Source organism: Rhipicephalus microplus, chromosome 4 (assembly GCF_043290135.1).
Source record: "Rhipicephalus microplus isolate Deutch F79 chromosome 4, USDA_Rmic, whole genome shotgun sequence".
Classification (NCBI taxonomy): Eukaryota; Metazoa; Arthropoda; class Arachnida; order Ixodida; family Ixodidae; genus Rhipicephalus; species Rhipicephalus microplus.
In genome coordinates, this window is record NC_134703.1 from 103,631,399 (window position 1) to 103,649,985 (window position 18,587).

General features: G+C 45.7%; 1 protein-coding gene across 1 annotated transcript in view; it reads right to left on the bottom strand.

The window, feature by feature from the left end:
• The window catches only part of rsh (Rap GTPase activating protein radish), a 192,203-nt gene that overhangs the window by 67,353 nt on the left and 106,263 nt on the right, over window positions 1-18,587 (bottom strand). The window contains exons 5-6 of the mRNA XM_075893404.1: window positions 14,149-14,329; window positions 8,022-8,166 (exon numbers count right to left, since the gene is read on the bottom strand). Coding sequence (XP_075749519.1) covers window positions 8,022-8,166; window positions 14,149-14,329 — 326 coding nt within the window. The remainder of the gene's footprint in view (window positions 1-8,021; window positions 8,167-14,148; window positions 14,330-18,587) is intronic.

Here is an 18,587-nt window from a genome sequence, read left to right on the forward strand (position 1 = left end):
CTTAGTTTTCTGCACGTTTTGTTGTCTGGCACACCACTACTGTGTGCAGTTCGTTGTCTTGTGCGCCGGTGTGGGGGCCGTTTTTCACGGCTCGAGCAAAGCCCGGTGAAAGCTCGCTCGTTTTTGGGGTGTGTCGGTTGCGAGAAATGCAGTAGCACTCTTCGTTTACGAATAAACCAAGTGAACAAGTCATGTAGGGTAGCGTAGGATCCTGAGAAAGAAACAGATGCGCAAAGAAAACACGATAAGCGTTGCTGGAAGCCCTACCTCTCATTTCTAGTGTTAAATCTGGGTAACAAATCGCATGCCAGGGTGCATGCGACCGGCTGTGGGGGTCGAGTAACCAAAGCCCTATTCTCTGATGCTTTCTTGAAAGACACTGCTACCTTTCGCCTTCACTCTTTATTGATTCGAATGCTGCTCGAGGAGACAGTGGATTTGCGCGGCTGTGTTAGCCGCGTGTTGCACACCAGTCGTAACCCCTGTTTTTTCTTCTGCGAGTTGCGTAGTTAACGTTTGTCAAACGACTCCTCGTTTTTTTTTTTAGTGTGGTATACGGCAGCTGTATTCGGGAGCACTCTTCTGAACGCAAGCAGCGTGGGTCTTTTGCACTAAGGTGGTGGCAGAGGAGAGGTTAACTCCGGGCGCGCTTTGTTGTCTGCTACATTGGTAGAGCGATGCAGATTTTGCTCTCAACTTCTTGAAATGGCACTTTGGTCTATTAGCATTATTGTCCTTAAATGCCCTTACTTAATTCAAGGACTATGACTAAACATATTCCTGTGTTTCTCGTTCGAAAGTGTCTGAATGAATATATAATAGTTGTTACATAAACTGTTGCCCTTCACATTTTCAAACAGTTCATCGCGTTGAAATAGAACTGATGGCATGCAAACTTTACTTAAATAATAAACAGGAAGTAAAATTAGGCAATCCGCAATTCGGTACATGAGGCTTTTTTATTTATTTCTTTTTCGGACATTCGCATTTCAACTGAATAAATAATTTCGCTAGTCAAACATTCCTGCTTACAATTTAGTACTAAACCCGCGCTTAATTTAATCAATATCCCTTGAAGCCATGGGTACACGTTGCTTAAGTTTATCAAGAAGACAGTTTTTAATCTACACTAAGTAACAAGCGCGGCTTTAAGTATTTTTTCAAAGAACGTAAGTTTTGGACTTGCACAATATACCAGCTCCCGCCCTCGTTATACGTATGAACTCATTCTTAGCGGTCATTTTTTTTCTGGTGCTTTTGATTGTGCAAGCAAACGCATACCAGGCTATTATAAAGCCACTGAAATATCTCGGCAGGCTCACACGTGATTGCCCCTGTTCAAGATCTGATTGTTATTGTTAGTTTCGGCCGAGAAATGTATACCCTGCTAAGACTCTAAAATGACAATGAACGCGCATTGTGCACGCAGCATGCTTTGTCATATCATCAAATGCGTGTTAAAGCATTGCCAAAAGTTCATATGTCGACCAGATAAAGGGGTAAAAACGCGAGACATCGATTCAAAAGCGGAACGTAAATTAAATCAAAGTGATTTTCCGACTGGGAGGAGGCACTCAGGAGCCCCAATCTCCGAAACCAACTTAAGGCAGTCCAGAGGGCCCAAGAACTGGCGGAACGCCACCACGTTCCCGCCCCGACTCGGGCGTCGCCTACGGTAGCGGCTGCTAGGATGTCCCACGTGGGCACCCTGGTGGCTTAAACTCCTCAGGACCATATATTAAAGTTCTTGACTGACTGTCTTCGAAGTTTTAGGCTCATCAGTTATTTCATTAACTTCACAGTCATTGAGTTTCCTCTCGGGAGGGTAAGCCTTGACTTCTTTGGAAGACGAAGCCACTTGAACCGATATATTTTCACGGGGTCATGACGTCAACGAAGGAAGCAGACTGTAGGTTGAATAATAAACTGTTTAATCGGGTCGAACTTGTGGCCACGTAAAAGGAGATAGAAAGAGAGACAAATAGAGAAGAAAGCCAGGGAGGTTAACCCAGCTTGGCTTGGTTGGCTACCCTACACTTGGAGTGAGAAAAGGGGGAATAATAGAAAGGAAAGAGATAGAAAAGGGGAGGAGTAAGTAGGAGAAAGATGAACAGCAAGAAGCTGGTGCCGATAGTGGCGAACCGGGCGTCAGCCGTCGGTCAACTGACAAGCGGCGAAGCGTGCCGGGATTTACACACTTACCATCGAACATTCTAGCGTTATCACTAGCAACGACGCAGGTTACAGAATAATCTTAAAGGTTCATGAAGTGGGCGTAATCTTATAAAAACGATCTGCTACTGCCTCGAAGCTTCTGTAACACCGTAGACGTGGTTAGCGCTGAAAATAGTGTAACGGGGCGATAACGAAGGAACGTGGCAATATTACACCGACGCATGTCGCAGACCTAGCTCGTAGGGGCATTGGTAACAAAAAAATTAAAAACAAACACGTGTGTTGTCGCATCGGTGATCAGAAAAATCCGCTTCTTTTTATGGTAGCAAGCCTGCCAGGAGTTTTAATTACGTCTTCAGTCTTCGTTATACTGTGCCCACAGCGTTTGTTTCAAACATTCAATGTTTGTTTGTTTTTGTTTTTGCGGGAATCGTACTGAGGGCACGTCCCGTATTGACTCCCGATTTACTTTCCTTCTACGGCACCCCTCAATTTCGTGCACTTGTAAAGCGCCGTGAACTCGTTCACGGCGCAACTTTGTCCACGCGGCTTCAAGTTTGAGGCCCACGGCACGGCTTTATGCTCTCCCATAGTAGAGTGCCGTGTGCTCAAAATCGTTATACTATCTATCTATCTATCTATCTATCTATCTATCTATCTATCTATCTATCTATCTATCTATCTATCTATCTATCTATCTATCTATCTATCTATCTATCTATCTATCTATCTATCTATCTATCTATCTATCTATCTATCTATCTATCTATCTATCTATCTATCTATCTATCTATCTGTCTATCTGTCTGTCTGTCTGTCTGTCTGTCTGTCTGTCTGTCTGTCTGTCTGTCTGTCTGTCCGTGCGATGTAGTTGCATTAAGAATCATGCGCATTTTCCCAATTTTCTATAACTTTTCTTATGTGGGGTCAGGCATGAGTTCGTTCACATTCATTAACCAGTCTATAATACCTCGAGTGTGCGTTCGACAAGACATCCGAATACGTGTGCTGAAACACGTCTGAAACTTTTTCATTTTCTGTAGATGATCTCGGGGACTTAACATAGCCTGCGGTGAAATAACAATACAAGCCGAAATCGTACAAAAAACCTCTGTAAATTCGATAGGCGCTGTCGTGACTAATATTCCTTGAAGGGACCCTGAATCAGCTTATCGGTGTTTTATTAGCTTTTGGACTACATCATATTGTCACGAACAAAACAAGACCTGCAGCCAGGAGTTCACTTGAACCAGAGCAACGAAGATGTTCTCTTCTTCTTCGCGCCCAAAAACGCGTATGAGCCACAGTGGCTCGTTCATCAATGGTGGCATTACCCCCTCTCCCAAGAAGCATCGTCTCGATGCTGTACATGAAGGCAAAAAAAAAGAAAAGAAAATTAGATGAAAATTAGCATGCGAGTAAAATGAATGGCGTAAGGCGGAATAACGTAGTTGGTTGTGGGGACAAAAGTTAGAGAAATAAGAAAAATAGAAAAAATGTAAGGAAAAGACGAAACAAAAAGAAAGACGCGAAGTTACTAATAAAGTCAGTCACTCACTGGCGATTCACAGCGCGAAAAGTATGGCTTGAGACGTGAAACGTGAATGACTTCAGTTTTGCGGGGTGAAACGGGAACGTCTCGAATTGCCTTGTGGTAGAACCTCGTAAGTGACGTCGCTGAGACGTCGCACAACCTTGTAAGGGCCGAAGTAGCGGCGAAGAAGCTTTTCGGAACGTCCACGCTGCCGGATAGGGGTCCACACCCAGACTTCATCACCTGGCTTAAAAATAACTTCACGGTGGCGAAGATTGTAGCGGCGCGCGTCTGCGGTTTGGTGACGTTGAATACGGTGACGAGCAAGTTGACGGGCCTCTTCTGCGCACTGCGCGAATTTGGCGGCATCCGTGTGGTATATTCCTAAGTTGTCGGGCAGGAGCATGGCGTCGAGCATCGTCGTGACGTCGCGACCGTGGACTAAGCGAAAAGGTGTGAAACCGGTACTTTCTTGAACAGCAGTGTTATAAGCAAAAGTTACGTAGGGAAGTATGGTGTCCCAGTTCTTGTGATCGATGTCGACATACATTGACAGCATGTCTGCAATTGTCTTATTGAGTCGTTCAGTCAGCCCATTTTGTTTGCGGGTGGTAAGCCGTTGTTTTACGATGTTCCGTGCCACTTAATCGCAAGACTTCCTGCAGCATCTCTGCGGTGAAAGCTGTCCCACGATCAGTTATGACGACAGCTGGAGCACCGTGACGTAAGACGATGCTGTTAACAAAAAATTGGGCGACATCTGCTGCGGTGGCTTTTGGAAGTGTCTTGGTTTCACAGTAGCGTGTTAAGTAGTCTGTAGCGACGACAATCCACCGGTTTCCAGACGAAGACGTGGGGAATGACCCCAGCAAGTCCATGCCAATCTGATGAAAGGGCGCCTTTGGTGGGCCAATTGGGTGCAGTAGTCCCGCTGGTCGTAAAGGTGGAATCTTACGTCGCTGACAGTCGCGACATGTGCGAACGTAGAGCTTCACAGTCTTCGCGAGACGTGGCCAGTAGTAGGAGCGTTGAATCCGTTGCAGCGTGCGCGTATAGCCGAGGTGTCCGAATGATGGCTCATCGTGACATGCACGTAAAATGTCACCACGAAGCGTAGTTGGCACAACAAGCAGATACATAGCTTGTGTAGAATGAAAGTTCTTTTTATAAAGCACTCTATCACGGAAACAAAAGGAAGATAGTGAGCGCGCAAAGCTTCGAGGAAGGTGAGAATTGCGTCCTTCCAGGTAGTCAATGAGCGGGATGAGCTCCGAGTCGTGACGCTGTTGCTCAGCTAAGCTGGTCGCTGATACAGCAGAAAGAAAAGTGTCGTCGTCTTCAAGGTCAGTGTTGGCATTTTCGACCGGTGCACGTGAGAGACAGTCGGCGTCGGTGTGTTTCCGCCCAGATTTGTGGACGATGGTGACATCGAAATCTTGTAGCCGAAGGCTCCATCGTGCTAGACGACCTGAGGGATCTTTGAGATTCGCGAGCCAACAAAGCGAATGGTGGTCGCTAACTACCCTGAATGGGCGGCCATACAAGTATGGGCGGAACTTTGTTATGGCCCAGACAACAGCGAGGCATTCCTTTTCGGTTGCAGAATAGTTTTTCTCCGCTGGGGATAACGTTCTGCTCGCATAAGCGATCACGCGCTCGACGCCATTTTGCCACTGAACTAATACCGCTCCTAGTCCAACGTTGCTGGCGTCAGTGTGTAATTCCGTGTCAGCGCTTTCGTCAAAATGACCAAGTACAGGCGGAGCCTGGAGGAGGTTTCGGAGGGTGTCGAACGCATGGCACTGATCGGGACCCCAAACAAACGAGACACCGTCTTTTGTAAGCTTGTTGAGGGGTTCAGCAATCTTCGAGAAGTTTTTGACAAAGCGCCTGTAATACGCACAGAGCCCCAGAAATTGGCGTAGGTCACGCTTATTTGTGGGCACGGGAAAGGTGGCAACGGCGCGGGTTTTTTCGGGATCTGGGCGGATGCCAGCATGGCTCACAACGTGACCAAGGAACTTCAGTTCTTCATATCCAAAATGACATTTGTCGGGTTTGAGAGACAACCCCGCTGTTCGAATTGCCTGAAGAACTGCACGAAGGCGTTGGACGTGTTGTTCAAACGTGTCTGCAAAGACCACGACGTCATCAAGGTAAACAAGACATGATTGCCATTTGAACCCCGTGAGAACCGTATCCATCATTCTTTGAAAAGTAGCTGGCGCTGAGCATAGACCGAAAGGCAACACTTTAAACTCGTACAGACCGTCGGGAGTAATAAACGCCGTCTTTTCGCGGTCGCGCTCGTCCACTGCGATTTGCCAGTAGCCGCTACGCAAATCCATGGAGGAAAAATATTTAGCGTTGCGTATACGGTCCAACGAGTCATCTATCCGGGGTAGAGGATAAACGTCCTTTTTGGTGACCTTGTTCAGTTTACGGTAATCAACGCAAAAACGCAACGTACCATCCTTCTTCTTTACTAGCACAACTGGCGAAGCCCAGGGACTGGTCGATGGCTGAATGACGTCGTCCTGAAGCATCTGCTGGACTTGGTCACGTATAGCATCTTGCTCTTTTTGCGACACCCTATAGGCATGTTGTCGGATGGGTCTCTCAGTAGGTTCCGTGATGATACGATGTTGAGCAAGTGGTGTCTGTTTAACCTTTGACGTAGTGGCAAAGCAGTCTTGAAATGAGCCGAGTATACGCAAAAGGCTTTCTCGTTGAGCCGAAGGTAGTCTCTCGTTTACGTCGAGAGTGCTCACGAAGGCCTCGTCAGGGTGCCCAATCGATGAAAATGAAGCTAACGTAGATGGACCATCGGCATCGGCAAGTTCTTCACAATATGCAATGGCAGTGTGTCTCGTTAGGTGGCGATATTCGTCGCTGACGTTTGTGACCAGCAGGTGAGCATGCCTATTGCTAGGCTGAATGATTCCTCGGGCAACACAGATTTGTTGTGAAATAAGGAGAGACAAATTGGCCTCTGCAATTACCGCGTCAGACAGGTCCTGTCCCAATTCTACTTTGACAAAGAGGCTGCTTCGAGGTGGGAGAGTCAGAGAATCGTCGGTAACACGGAGCGCTCTTTTCCGGAATTGCGTAGTGTCAGTTGCAGCGCAAAAAGGATCCTCGAACGACACAAGTAATTCACGGAGGTCGATAACGGCGCCGTATTCACGAAGGAAGTCCATTCCTAGAATGACTGGCCGGGAGCACACGCGCAATACGAGGAAAGAGCCCGCAAATGTTGACGTACGTATTCGAATGCGTGCCGTGCACATACCAGTAGGCGTCACCAGATGGCCACCTGCCGTGCGCAACTGAGGTCCTTCCCAAGGCGTGGTAACCTTCCTCAGTTCAGATGCCAGTGTTGCGCTCATTACGGAATAGTCAGCACCGGTGTCGACGAGGGCGTTAATAGCATGATTGTCGACGAAGACGGCAATTTCGGCAGAAACAATCTTTTTGCTGTCGGAGAACACTGCAAAACCGGAATCGCCCTCGTCTGGTCGTTGCGTCGAAGGAGGGTCTTTTACAGTTCGCCGGGCCGCGACTTCACCCCCAGAAGTCGCCGTTCCTAGTTTCCCCTGCGGGGACTTGGTGACCGGTTCCTGAAAGGAGCGGAAGACGATGAGGGCAAACTGGGTGACGTAGACCGGCGAGGCGATGGTGATCTCGACTGGTGGTGCCGAATAGTCGAAGGAGTACGTTGGCCCGTGAGATAGGCTTCAATTTCGCGGGGGCGCTCACCGTAGCGCGGGCATCGAGCATCAGGGTGGAAGCCGCGGAGACCTAGTTGCCGGTAATGACAGTTCCGGTATACGTGACCCGCTTCGCCACAGTGATAGCAGAGCGGACGGTTATCCGAGGTGCGCCACATGCTTGCCTTGCTACCACTTTGTCTTGAGATAGACGGCGAATAGGCGGGTGGGCTCGAAAACCTTGAGCCGAGAGGTGGGCTTGAAGCAGTGTCGTGAAATGGCTGCATAGCCTGGTACCTTGACCGCATAGCCGGTGGCGCAGGGGATCGCAATGCCGCTGCGTATGTCAGGACTGGGGCCTCGGGAATCGGCGGTGCGATTGGGGCTAGGGGTGTGACGGCCTGCCGAACTTCTTGTCTGATTACATCCGCGAGGGCTGACAATATAATCATTCGTGACATGAATTAAGCGACGCGTTTAGAATCAAGGCAGCTATGCACGAATAAGTGGCCCTCCTTCTCAGCACTGATTTTCCCACTTTCTTAGCGATACGAGCAGAATAAGCAGAGTCAAGAAGCGCATGCCCGCACAAGCGTGCTTACCTTTAAGGCGTACGCGGTCTCCCAGAAGACAAAGAAACTCCTCAAATAAGGCGCTGTGGGTTCGGTTGTTCAGGATTTGTTCCTCGGTGTTTTGGCCCTCTTTGACGTAGACGACGCCCACTTTTAGCTCCGACTTCACAAACACCTGAAGAAAAAAAGAACAACACGAGAGAAAAAGCATGCTTGTTAATTGGCACCGTAATCCCACTAGTGAAAAAACGGTGCTTATTGTGATGTTGAGTGTTAACGTTCCGAATACTTGAATTATGTGACCATAAGGGGCAGCTGTTTGATTTTGACTGCTTTAAGTTGTTGAGCCTCTCTTGATTCCGTAATATGTAGTGAAACAGCCATTTGGGCTGGTTTGTAACGGGTAATTGTGAATGCAAAAAGTGCGCTTGTGTGAAAATACAAAGCAAAGGGGGCTGCTAATCCCGAAAAAAATAGACGCGCAAACACAAACACACATACAGACACATACACACACGCACCCATACATGCACGTTCGCAAGCATATACACACGCACTCACGCACACACATGCACACGAACGTGCGTGGGTATAGGACGCCCGTAGTGGTACACGTGGTGCTGTGTGATTATTTATTTATTTATTTATTTATTTATTTATTTATTTGGTAATACTGTCAACCCTCATAGAGAGTCATAACAGAGAGGACATACATAAAGAATGTACAATGTTCATAAAGTTTCTCGATATTTTGACAACTCACAATCAAAACTGGTATGCTCTTAATTAACAATTCAGCATTGAAAATAACAATTCAAGAACAATCCAGAATTCACTGTCATTTTTCAAAATGTTTGCTACGAACATGAAGTCGCTTATATGAATTGGCGCAGAGAGAAAAAATTGAATTGACCAATCACGTAAGTGCGCTTCTACAGCATTTTCGAAGTCAGTAACATCTTTTAAAACAACAATATTGTTCGGCAGTTTGTTCCTCATTTCTATGGCATCTAGAAAAAGAGAATATCGAAACGTTTCAGTATTTGTTAAGTTTGTTTTTATGACGCAATCATAGTTTATTCGGCAATTTCTTTTGCCTGAAGCGTGTAAGTATTTGAACTTATCAATGTTAAGTTGATTGTGCATTATTTGGAACAATACTTTCAGCCTATATTTATTTATACGTAGTTCTTTTGAGTTTTCTTTACACTTGTAAAGTATTAAAAACTCAGCTCGCCAAACAATTGTCATAAATGATTCTCGAATCATCGGTGTGGGTGTTTGGTGTTCTACGCAGCAAAAGGTTTACATCTGTATATTTACTTCTGTTTATTTGATGCACTCTTTCTTTCTTACGAAGTGGCAAGCTGGTGTGCAGGCCAATATTATGACGTTCCGAGCAAAGCATTCGCAGAAATATGAATGTGGCATCGCCAATAGCCTCCAATTATCAGGTTTTAACTCGTGGAGCCTGTATTACTCGTGGAACCTCTACCTATATAATAACCAAGCTTGGGCCGGTGCATCTATTGCTGGCTCGTCGCTTATTAGTCGTGTGGTTTAGTTAGCACCGAAGGCGAAACAGTAATGCGTTCATTGCTGAGTACAGGATCGCGGTGTTACGGTATTTCCGGCACCAGAGAAAAAAAAGAGTTTTGCCGTTCTCCGATCCTTCCACATTCGTCTATCGGAGTCTGGCAGCGGGCGAGTGAAACTGGGTTACTTTCATTTCTCAACGTCGCCATCTGCGTTGCGCACACAGCGGCGCCTGATTCTCGAAGGATTCATCAGAGCCGACGGAAAAGCCTGCGTGAAGGCTGGCGCCTCAGGAAGTGGGAGGAGTGGGAGGAGTGGGAGGAGGAGATTGTGGGGACGACGTGAGTGAAGAAACGAAGTTTTCGCCGCCTCAAGGCGCGTGCTGATCGGTCTCGGAGGGTTCGCGGCACACCCTGGGGAGGCGTATACGGGCCAAAGCACCGGAAGTGTACTTGGTGGCGATGCATCAAGGAAACGCGAAAAGGATTGCCCGCGCTGGACCCGACTGAAAGCGGTGTGTCTCTGCGCATGCGTCGTGCGACGCTGTGCTAGGATATATGGGCCCTGCTGTGGCATGACCATGCAGAGAATTGGGAAATCACTCTGAGGGTTATGCAGCGTACGCGCCATACGGCGTGTATCACACTGTGCATCAGCGTATACCGTGCGCTGCATCAGTATGATCCGCAGAAGGGTGCACAAGTACAAGAATTCTTCTTTTTTTTTGTAGGCAAGTGTGGTTGGCGAGAGTGGGCGTGCTGAAGTGAGCGATGGCGTATCGATCACGAGGTATTTTTTATCCATCTCTTCTCAGACCCTCTCAAAATAAAATAGAAAAGAACTAGGTATTGATCCCGGGGTATTTTTTATTCTGCCTTTCTCAGACCTCCACAAAACAAAATAAAAAGAAGTATGAAAAAGAAAGCACCCATTTCTTCAACGTCCTTCGACCGACTGCACGTTTTTCGTTTATCGCACTTTTTTCTGTGTATGACAAACAAGCGTGTTGTGGGAATTTTGCTCCCGATACTATATTTTCGTCGATTGCGGAGACTCTCTTGGCGTAAGTAAGCAGCTAGGGTATTTAACAATGTAAATAAATGTGTCATTTTTAAATGCTTTTGAGGAAGAAAGCAAAAAAAAGCAGACAATATGTGTGTGTGTGTTGTGTGTGTGTGTGTGTGTGTGTGTGTGTGTGTGTGTGTGTGCGTGTGCGCGTGCGTGCGTGCGTGCGTGCGTGCGTGCGTGCGTGCGTGTGTGCGTGTGTGTGTGTGTGTGTGTGTGTGTGTGTGTGTGTGTGTGTGTGTGTGTGTGTGTGTGTGTGTGTGTGTGTGTGTGTGTGTGTGTGTGTGTGTGTGTGTGTGTGTGTGTGTGTGTGTGTGTGTGTGTGTGTGTGTGTGTGTGTGTGTGTGTGTGTGTGTGTGTGTGTGTGTGTGTGTGTGTGTGTGTGTGTGTGTGTGTGTGTGTGTGTGTGTGTGTGTGTGTGTGTGTGTGTGTGTGTGTGTGTGTGTGTGTGTGTGTGTGTGTGTGTGTGTGTGTGTGTGTGTGTGTGTGTGTGTGTGTGTGTGTGTGTGTGTGTGTGTGTGTGTGTGTGTGTGTGTGTGTGTGTGTGTGTGTGTGTGTGTGTGTGTGTGTGTGTGTGTGTGTGTGTGTGTGTGTGTGTGTGTGTGTGTGAGGAGTGTAACGTCACCAAACCAGTGACAGCGAATTCTCGTTTTCGCCTTGCACAAGCACGTGTACGTTTGTGTTGCCAGTTGCTCAGAGTTCTATCTGAGTTAGTGAAATGCAGCGAAATGGTGCTATTGGCCAAGGATGCACCGCTTTTCGATATTTTTGTTAATGGCTGCATCATTCTTGCACGTTCTGTCTGAATAACTTGTTTTGAAAGATATTGAACTGCCTGTAACGCTACACCACCAACACCATTCGGCGTAGGGGCACAAATACGTGCATGTCCAGCCATACAGAGTATCTTAGTTCATACGGCTTCAAGTGAGCCTATAATTCACCTGAAATCGGTGTTCAAACATGTGTGTGTTATGGTCGGTTGGATTGGACTGTGCTTGTGCATCTAATTTCTTTGTATGATGAGCATTGTGGTTTTCATTATTTATTTATTTATTTACTTATTTATTTAGTTGTTTCTCATATTTGTTTAGTATCATTTCTTTCTTATGTTAGAAGTAGTCATTGGCGGCATTGCAGCGGCATCAACTTCTCGTGCTCATCATTTCATCAAAAGAAGTGATAAAGAACTCATCGGATGACTTTCATCCCAACGAACTTGCGGATGCCATTGCCAATCGCCACGTATTGTTCATATAGAGAGAGCTATTTACTAGGCCCAGCTCCACTACAGTTACGTAAACCTTAAGAAGTTTTGTCTGACCAAAAAGAACATAAGATTTATCCTTTTGCAGTGGGCTCCCACCATTTTGCCAATCGGGCTTTTACGTCGTATTTCGACTGTTTGCGCTATGAAAAGTTCATCTCACGTTTCAGCCACGCAAAGTGTAACTTTCTCCGGCTCTAGGAAAAACGGAGCGACCCACTTTCATGCATCCTCGCGTCACGGCGAATGTGAACGGCGGTCTGAGTTCGCATGACTGGTTCATTTAAACTGAAGGCTATTACGCGAGGGAGTTTTTAATGGCCCGCAAGCCGTGCATATATAATGGGTGAGCGTCGGATAGGCCCCAGAACGACTGTAATTCATCTAGGATGCATAAACATCTAAGTGAACGCGTACGAGACAGGTCTAGGGGATTCATTGTATCCCTGTTCATTTGTCTTACCGTCCTCATGAATCGTCGCGTAATCGCTACTTTCTGAAGTGAGATATATATTTCAATCTCAAGCGCATTCAAACAGATCTCATGCGCCTTACTTTTTAGAGTGAATGTATCAAGGCGAATCAGCAGAAAGAGTGAAAAGCAATAGAAAAGCAGAGAGGCTAGCCAGGCTGGAACCAGTTTGCTACCCTGCATGGCATAATCTTTGAATGATCTGCCGGAAGTACGTTCGGTGTGAACGCATGGTACAAGAGGAGAAAGCAATAAAGATTAGAAGCCGTTTCTATATCGGGAAAATGTGGGCAAGCCTGAAGTTAGGCGTGAGCGTACCTGACCAGCTTCTTTCTTTCTTTCTTTCTTTCTTTCTTTCTTTCTTTCTTTCTTTCTTTCTTTCTTTCTTTCTTTCTTTCTTTCTTTCTTTCTTTCTTTCTTTCTTTCTTTCTTTCTTTCTTTCTTTCTTTTTTTCTTTCTTTCTTTCTTTTTCTTTCTTTCTTTCTTTCTTTCTTCCTTTCTTTCTTTTTTTCTTTCTTTCTTTTTTCGGTCTTTTTCTTTCTTTCTTTCTTTATTTCCCTTCTTTCTTTATTTTTTCTCTCTCTCTTTTCTTTTTTCCCCTTGCGCAATGCTGCCTCCTGTTGCACCATGCTGGTAATCGGACTTTTGCTCACCTGACAGGCACCGCAACAAGCGACGACGACGGTCATGCATGAATTTTGTGTGATATGACGATTCGAAATGACAAGTGACCACTACAAAGGATGAGATCGCCTTATCACAAACGGCTTATCTGAGATAAACCCCTAATATAGCGAGCATGATTCTTTGAATAGCGGAGCGTACAAGCACGCGTGTGTACGGGACATCGCGAAAAGCCTGTTGCTGTACACTCCAATTTAGATCACTCGTCAGCGCGGGTTTTTACGCGATGTCCTGCTCTTCCTTCTCCACCAGCGAAATCTGGAACTCACAGAAGCTTCGGTTATCACGTGTGATTGTGTTCTTCTGTTATCCATGTAACCACGTAGTTCTCCTCGGAGGTGCTGTGGTTACCGTGCTCGCTTCATATCCCGAAGGTCGCGGATTCAATACCGCTCGCACTTCAATGGCGGCAAAATGCTGAAGGTCCTCTTCTGTGTGATGTCAGTGCAGTAAAGAATGCCGAATGCTCTAAATTTCTTTAGTCATTCACTAAAGCTTTTCTTGCAATCATATTGTAGTTAAGGGTTGTGGAACTCTTGTTCTTTTATGTTATATTCACTTGCCACACTCTATCACATTTAGTCCTATACCAACTAGTTCAACTTCTGGTCATTCTTAGATGCTTGATTCGCCGCCTGTAATGAGATTTTTTTATAGTTCCTTAAAGCTGCGCGTTCGGCTCTGCGGTTTGTAGTCATGTGATGTCAGCGGTATAGGAAGCAGGAACCCGAGACTAAGGGAATTCAGCACAAATTTATTATCTTCTTCATAAGTGAGGAAGCGGCGTTTTTTTTTTTTTTTGGGGGGGGGGGGGGGAGGGGCTTCCTGCAGTATAGAGATGACAGTTGTAGATATTTCAAACCTATTTGTTCGGCATCTATAATCATGATTCTACCGCCTGCACTGGCAGCCATGTTTCTATGTGTTTGAAACGTCAGAGAACACCTATGTACGTCATTGTAGATGCATTTCAAAGAACTTCAGTTGTTCGAAATTGTTCTTCGACACTGCGGCGTGCCTCATAATGATATCGCGATTATTGCTGGTAAAAACCCAGCAGCTATGTTCTACTCGACAACATTTGGTGACCTAAGTGACCAGGACTGACCACTCCTCGAGTTGATTGCACATACCTGGTCTAGCTTGAGCAGCTCGTCGGGCGTGGAGGGCAGCTGCCCGAGCGTGAGGCACGGCTTCAGTCCCGCCTCGTCGCCTAAGCAGCGCACGATGGCTTCGCGGTCATAACGGTTGGCACACACGCACGACGCCGGGATGAGGCCGTGCAGGTTGTACGTCACCGTGCGAAGCATTACCCTGCATTGCAACAAAAAGAAACACAAGCAGAGCACAGATGAGAATACATGTGGTTAGACAGAGAAGCTGCGTAAATGTTGTACGCGATTGTTGATGATGTTACGTTGGTATGCCCTGTCGGTACGTTATAATCTAACTGCTTCTTGTATGTGCTGTTCACTGAGCTGATACTTTGTTTTTGTGTGATTATGAATATTTAGGCGTCGTGCATAAGAACCCTTGTATTATTTAGCTTGTCTGTTATAGGTACCATCAAATTTAATCGTGCTAATGATCTAATTCACCTTTTTTTTGCAATGATTAACTGGGGAGGTTTGCGTAATGGTGATGTATTAGCGCAAAATGACCACACAAGAGAGAAGACAGGACAAGGTGTTAAACAAATGCCGTAGATTCACCCCAACTAGTCAACCAGCACGTAATATTGGCGTCTTCAAGGCTACATCGATCGCTCCTTCCAGCTTAGCAAACAAAATACAACGCCCCACAAATAGAAATGAGAGCGAACATATCAGACGGAGAGAGGGAGGATATGTTGTATATACCATGCAGTAAAACAACAAACGTATGAAAACTTTGTTCCTCATTTAATATTGAACTATGTGTGTTTCCGGCTCGACCTGCAAGAACCGAGGAGTTGCCGGTACTATATTTCTGCGTCCCTATTTCCTGATGCCCTGTAGTAATAAAAAAAAAAACAACAAACTAGTTTCTAACCAATGACTTTTTATCCAATCAGATAAATTGAACAAGGCTGTTCTTAATCAGAGTGGGACAACAAGTGTCACAGTGCACCGCTTATTATTTATATGATTAGGTGACCCAACATTAGTGACTCCCGCAGGCGCCCCCCACGCACTGTTCGCCAAGGCTGCTTTGCAGCTGCTGTGCCACTTGTCACGTAATCACAGAAGGCAGCGGCGAGCTCTTGGCTGGGGGGAGCCTACGCGCTGCGATGCAGCTACAAGCGCCTCAGTAGGTCGACGGCGCCTACCACTGTCTACAAATGGAATAAGCCTTTTTGGATGGGTCCCGGTGAATTGCGCTGGTATTCAAGAGACACTAATAACAGAAGCTTTCGGAGCTCCTCGCACCCTCACCACAGGTTCCCTCGGCCCCCCGCTTCCTTCTCCTGAATGCCCCTTTCCCTCTCGTCCCCACTGATGCTTCTTGCAGAAGTGTCGTGATACTCAGCGGCGCTACTTTTCACCAATCTTTGGGCTCTTTTGTCTCGAGCCGCAGAGATCACGCCAGCGCTGTTCATCAGCAGTTTCTCTTTGGACTCACACTAAGACGGACGTGTGTCATTCACTCGACGAAGAACAAGGGCAATCGAAGGAGATGCGACGCGCACAGAAGCGCGAATCGGTGCGAAAACAACGTGAAGCTGCTGCCACAGAACGTGTAGCGATGCTGCCTCTGGCGTCACCAGCTTCCGTTTTCGCAGCAGTGCAATGGTTTTAAATATTATTTTCGGTTTACATTTAAAAAAGTGTTTCCCTATTTGTTTTGCTTCAGCAGAGCCATGTGGACAGCTGATTTGAAAACTGACTGTGCTGTCCGTTGGCAGCATTGTTGTCATGTGTGACGCAGTGTAGTTGTCTCATCAGGTTAAGCGTCGTGACGCAATAATGCACATTGTTGAGATATGGCAAGTTTAGCTAGCCAGCAAAACAAAAACAGTAAGGACAAATAATTCAAGGAATAGCTGCTGGTACTGCCGCTCACTTTGGCTTGGAATCTACAGCGTTGCGGGGCTGAGCACCTGGTTGAGTTTGACTCTAGCCGAAGAAAAGACATAGCAACAAAGTGCGAAAAGGCTCGTGTACCCACCCTCGAGTGCCTGCTAAGAAAACCCAGCTGATCAAACATAATCCGCATTTTTTTTTCGCTGTTGCGTCCCTCATAATGCATGCATGAGATTCCTGGACGTTGAAACCCTGAACTGAATGTTTATATTCTACCTCCAATAAAGGATCCAAACTCTTACCAGCTGATTTTTCTTTGTGATGCCACCAAAAGTTCTTTCACGAAGCCCGACATAAAATGAAGTTAATAGTCTCTAATTATCCTCGTAGGACTACATAAAGTCACGGATTAATCAGCGTGCTTCATGGTAACCTAAGTAAACTAGAAGAGGAGCTTAAAGGCGATGAGGACACGTGATCGGATTTACGTCATTCCTGAGATAAGTACAGGATATTTATAAGAAGATCTAGGTTGTCTTGGAACATGCAAATTAAACTTGCATAATGAATGAGTCTTCCCGTGTAAAGCCTTCGCTAAGGCCTCTCACGGAACTAAGGAACAGTGTACTTCAGGTAGCAGGATTTACGAGAACCAATTAGGGTAACTTAAGCATCGAGATACTTGGTATTTTTGTTGCGATCGAAATATACGTTATGAGTTAATTTACTAAAGCCCAGTCTGGATTACACTGCTTCACATTTTTGTTTCGTTGGTTGAAGTACACGAACTTCAGAAAAAAAAGTATCGTCAAAGGGCCTACTGTGTTCGTGGACGAAGTAGAAAGACGTTGTTACGCAATTTTCATGCAGATGAAGCGTAGATTTCATAAGACATCAAGTTTACCTATGGGATATCACTGAACAGTGACACCGAACTGGAATTTCACCGGGCACGAACAGCTTTCTAAAGGGGATAGTTTTGGCTAGAAAAGTTAACAGCGCTTAGCTTGTTTTGATGGTTTAAGAGACAACCAATTTATAAACGCTCTCTTTAATGCAGTTTTTATAGTTCATTGTTTGTACTTACAAAAAGTGCAGTGCATTTATGGAGGTGAAGTTGAAAATGATATTGTAACCGAAATTTAAAAGTTATACCATCGTGATTGTTTGTAAGCCCCTTACAGCATCTATACATGCTTACAAAGTGCTTCAGATGCATTATTCTCTCTCCCCCTCCTTCTTTCGCTCTAACTATCTTGCCGGGCTTCACCACACACTGAAGAAAAAGGAAAGGGACTGGCACTGAAGGAAGGAAAGGGACTGCATCCATATGTCACTTTACACATTGCCACTTCGGCGATTCGCCAGCACACGTGAACATTGCGTAGGAAATAACCAGACACACACTTAATGCCAATGCAGTCTAGGTGATCATAGTTTATGCTGCAGGAGGAGGGGCCCTACAGATGTCGTTGTTTACTTGGGTTGCTTGAGAAACCGTTGCACCTTATGTTTAAGTGCACAAATATAGATCCCCACGCGTGGCAGCCCTGCTATCTCACGCGCAGGCAATTCATTTGCAGGGAATCGAAGTTCTGGCTTGCTCGTACTGGGTTAGAGCCATTTACATGCAGTCGCTTTCCTAGACGGTTGCGCTTGAGCCGAAACACGCTCTCCCGAGGCATGAGTGGTTCCATCCTTGTTATCCAAACTGCGGCCTTCAGCTCGACGGTCCCCGCGGCTATACCGATGAGGTGTTCGATTTTTCATACCACGCTAAACTGCTTACTACCGAGATGAACCCAGTCATGCGCACATGTTATTATTTGTGCTTTCTGTTTTTTTTCCTTTTTTTTTTGCCTGCTCATGGCAGTTATTGCCTACTAAAACATATCGGCATGCATGATCCTGGGGGTACGATCTCGCCCAGTCGTGGAGAAGAAAGTGATTTCAACCACTTCTTTTTTCTTTTCTGTGGACTCGCCGTGTTTATTGCTTCGCGGTTTTAACAACAGTAACGGTTTGCTGTTTCAAGAGCGAACGAGAGGTAATGAAAGTGATCTTTCCTGTGATGTGTTTGACTGTATGATATTTGACAGAATACCAAGACGACACATGATTTTTTCGCTCATACATGTATTCTTCGTATTTATCTTTTGTACAGTTTATCTTAGCAAGTCAAAAACTATCGTATGGGGGAAAAGGAGTGACACATTGGCGCCAACTTTTCTACAAATGCATTCATACAAAGAAGAAACTATTGAACAATGGTAAGTAAACTTTAGTCCTAAAGAAAGAATTAAACATCATAATAAACAGTTGAGTACTACGAATTGAAATGCTGCCAAGCTCTACATCACTCTCAATTGCGTATCCACCCTGTTCAGACTCAAACTGCACTGTATTGTAACTTACGCACAACACAACGTAAATAACAATTTTAGTGTGAGCGTGATCTCTACATGTTGGACATTGTTTTGTTTGTAGTGAAAACTATTCCAACAGTCCAAATATTGTCAATCAGCCAATGAAAAAGCTTTATTATAGTTCTACACGTATATGTATATTGT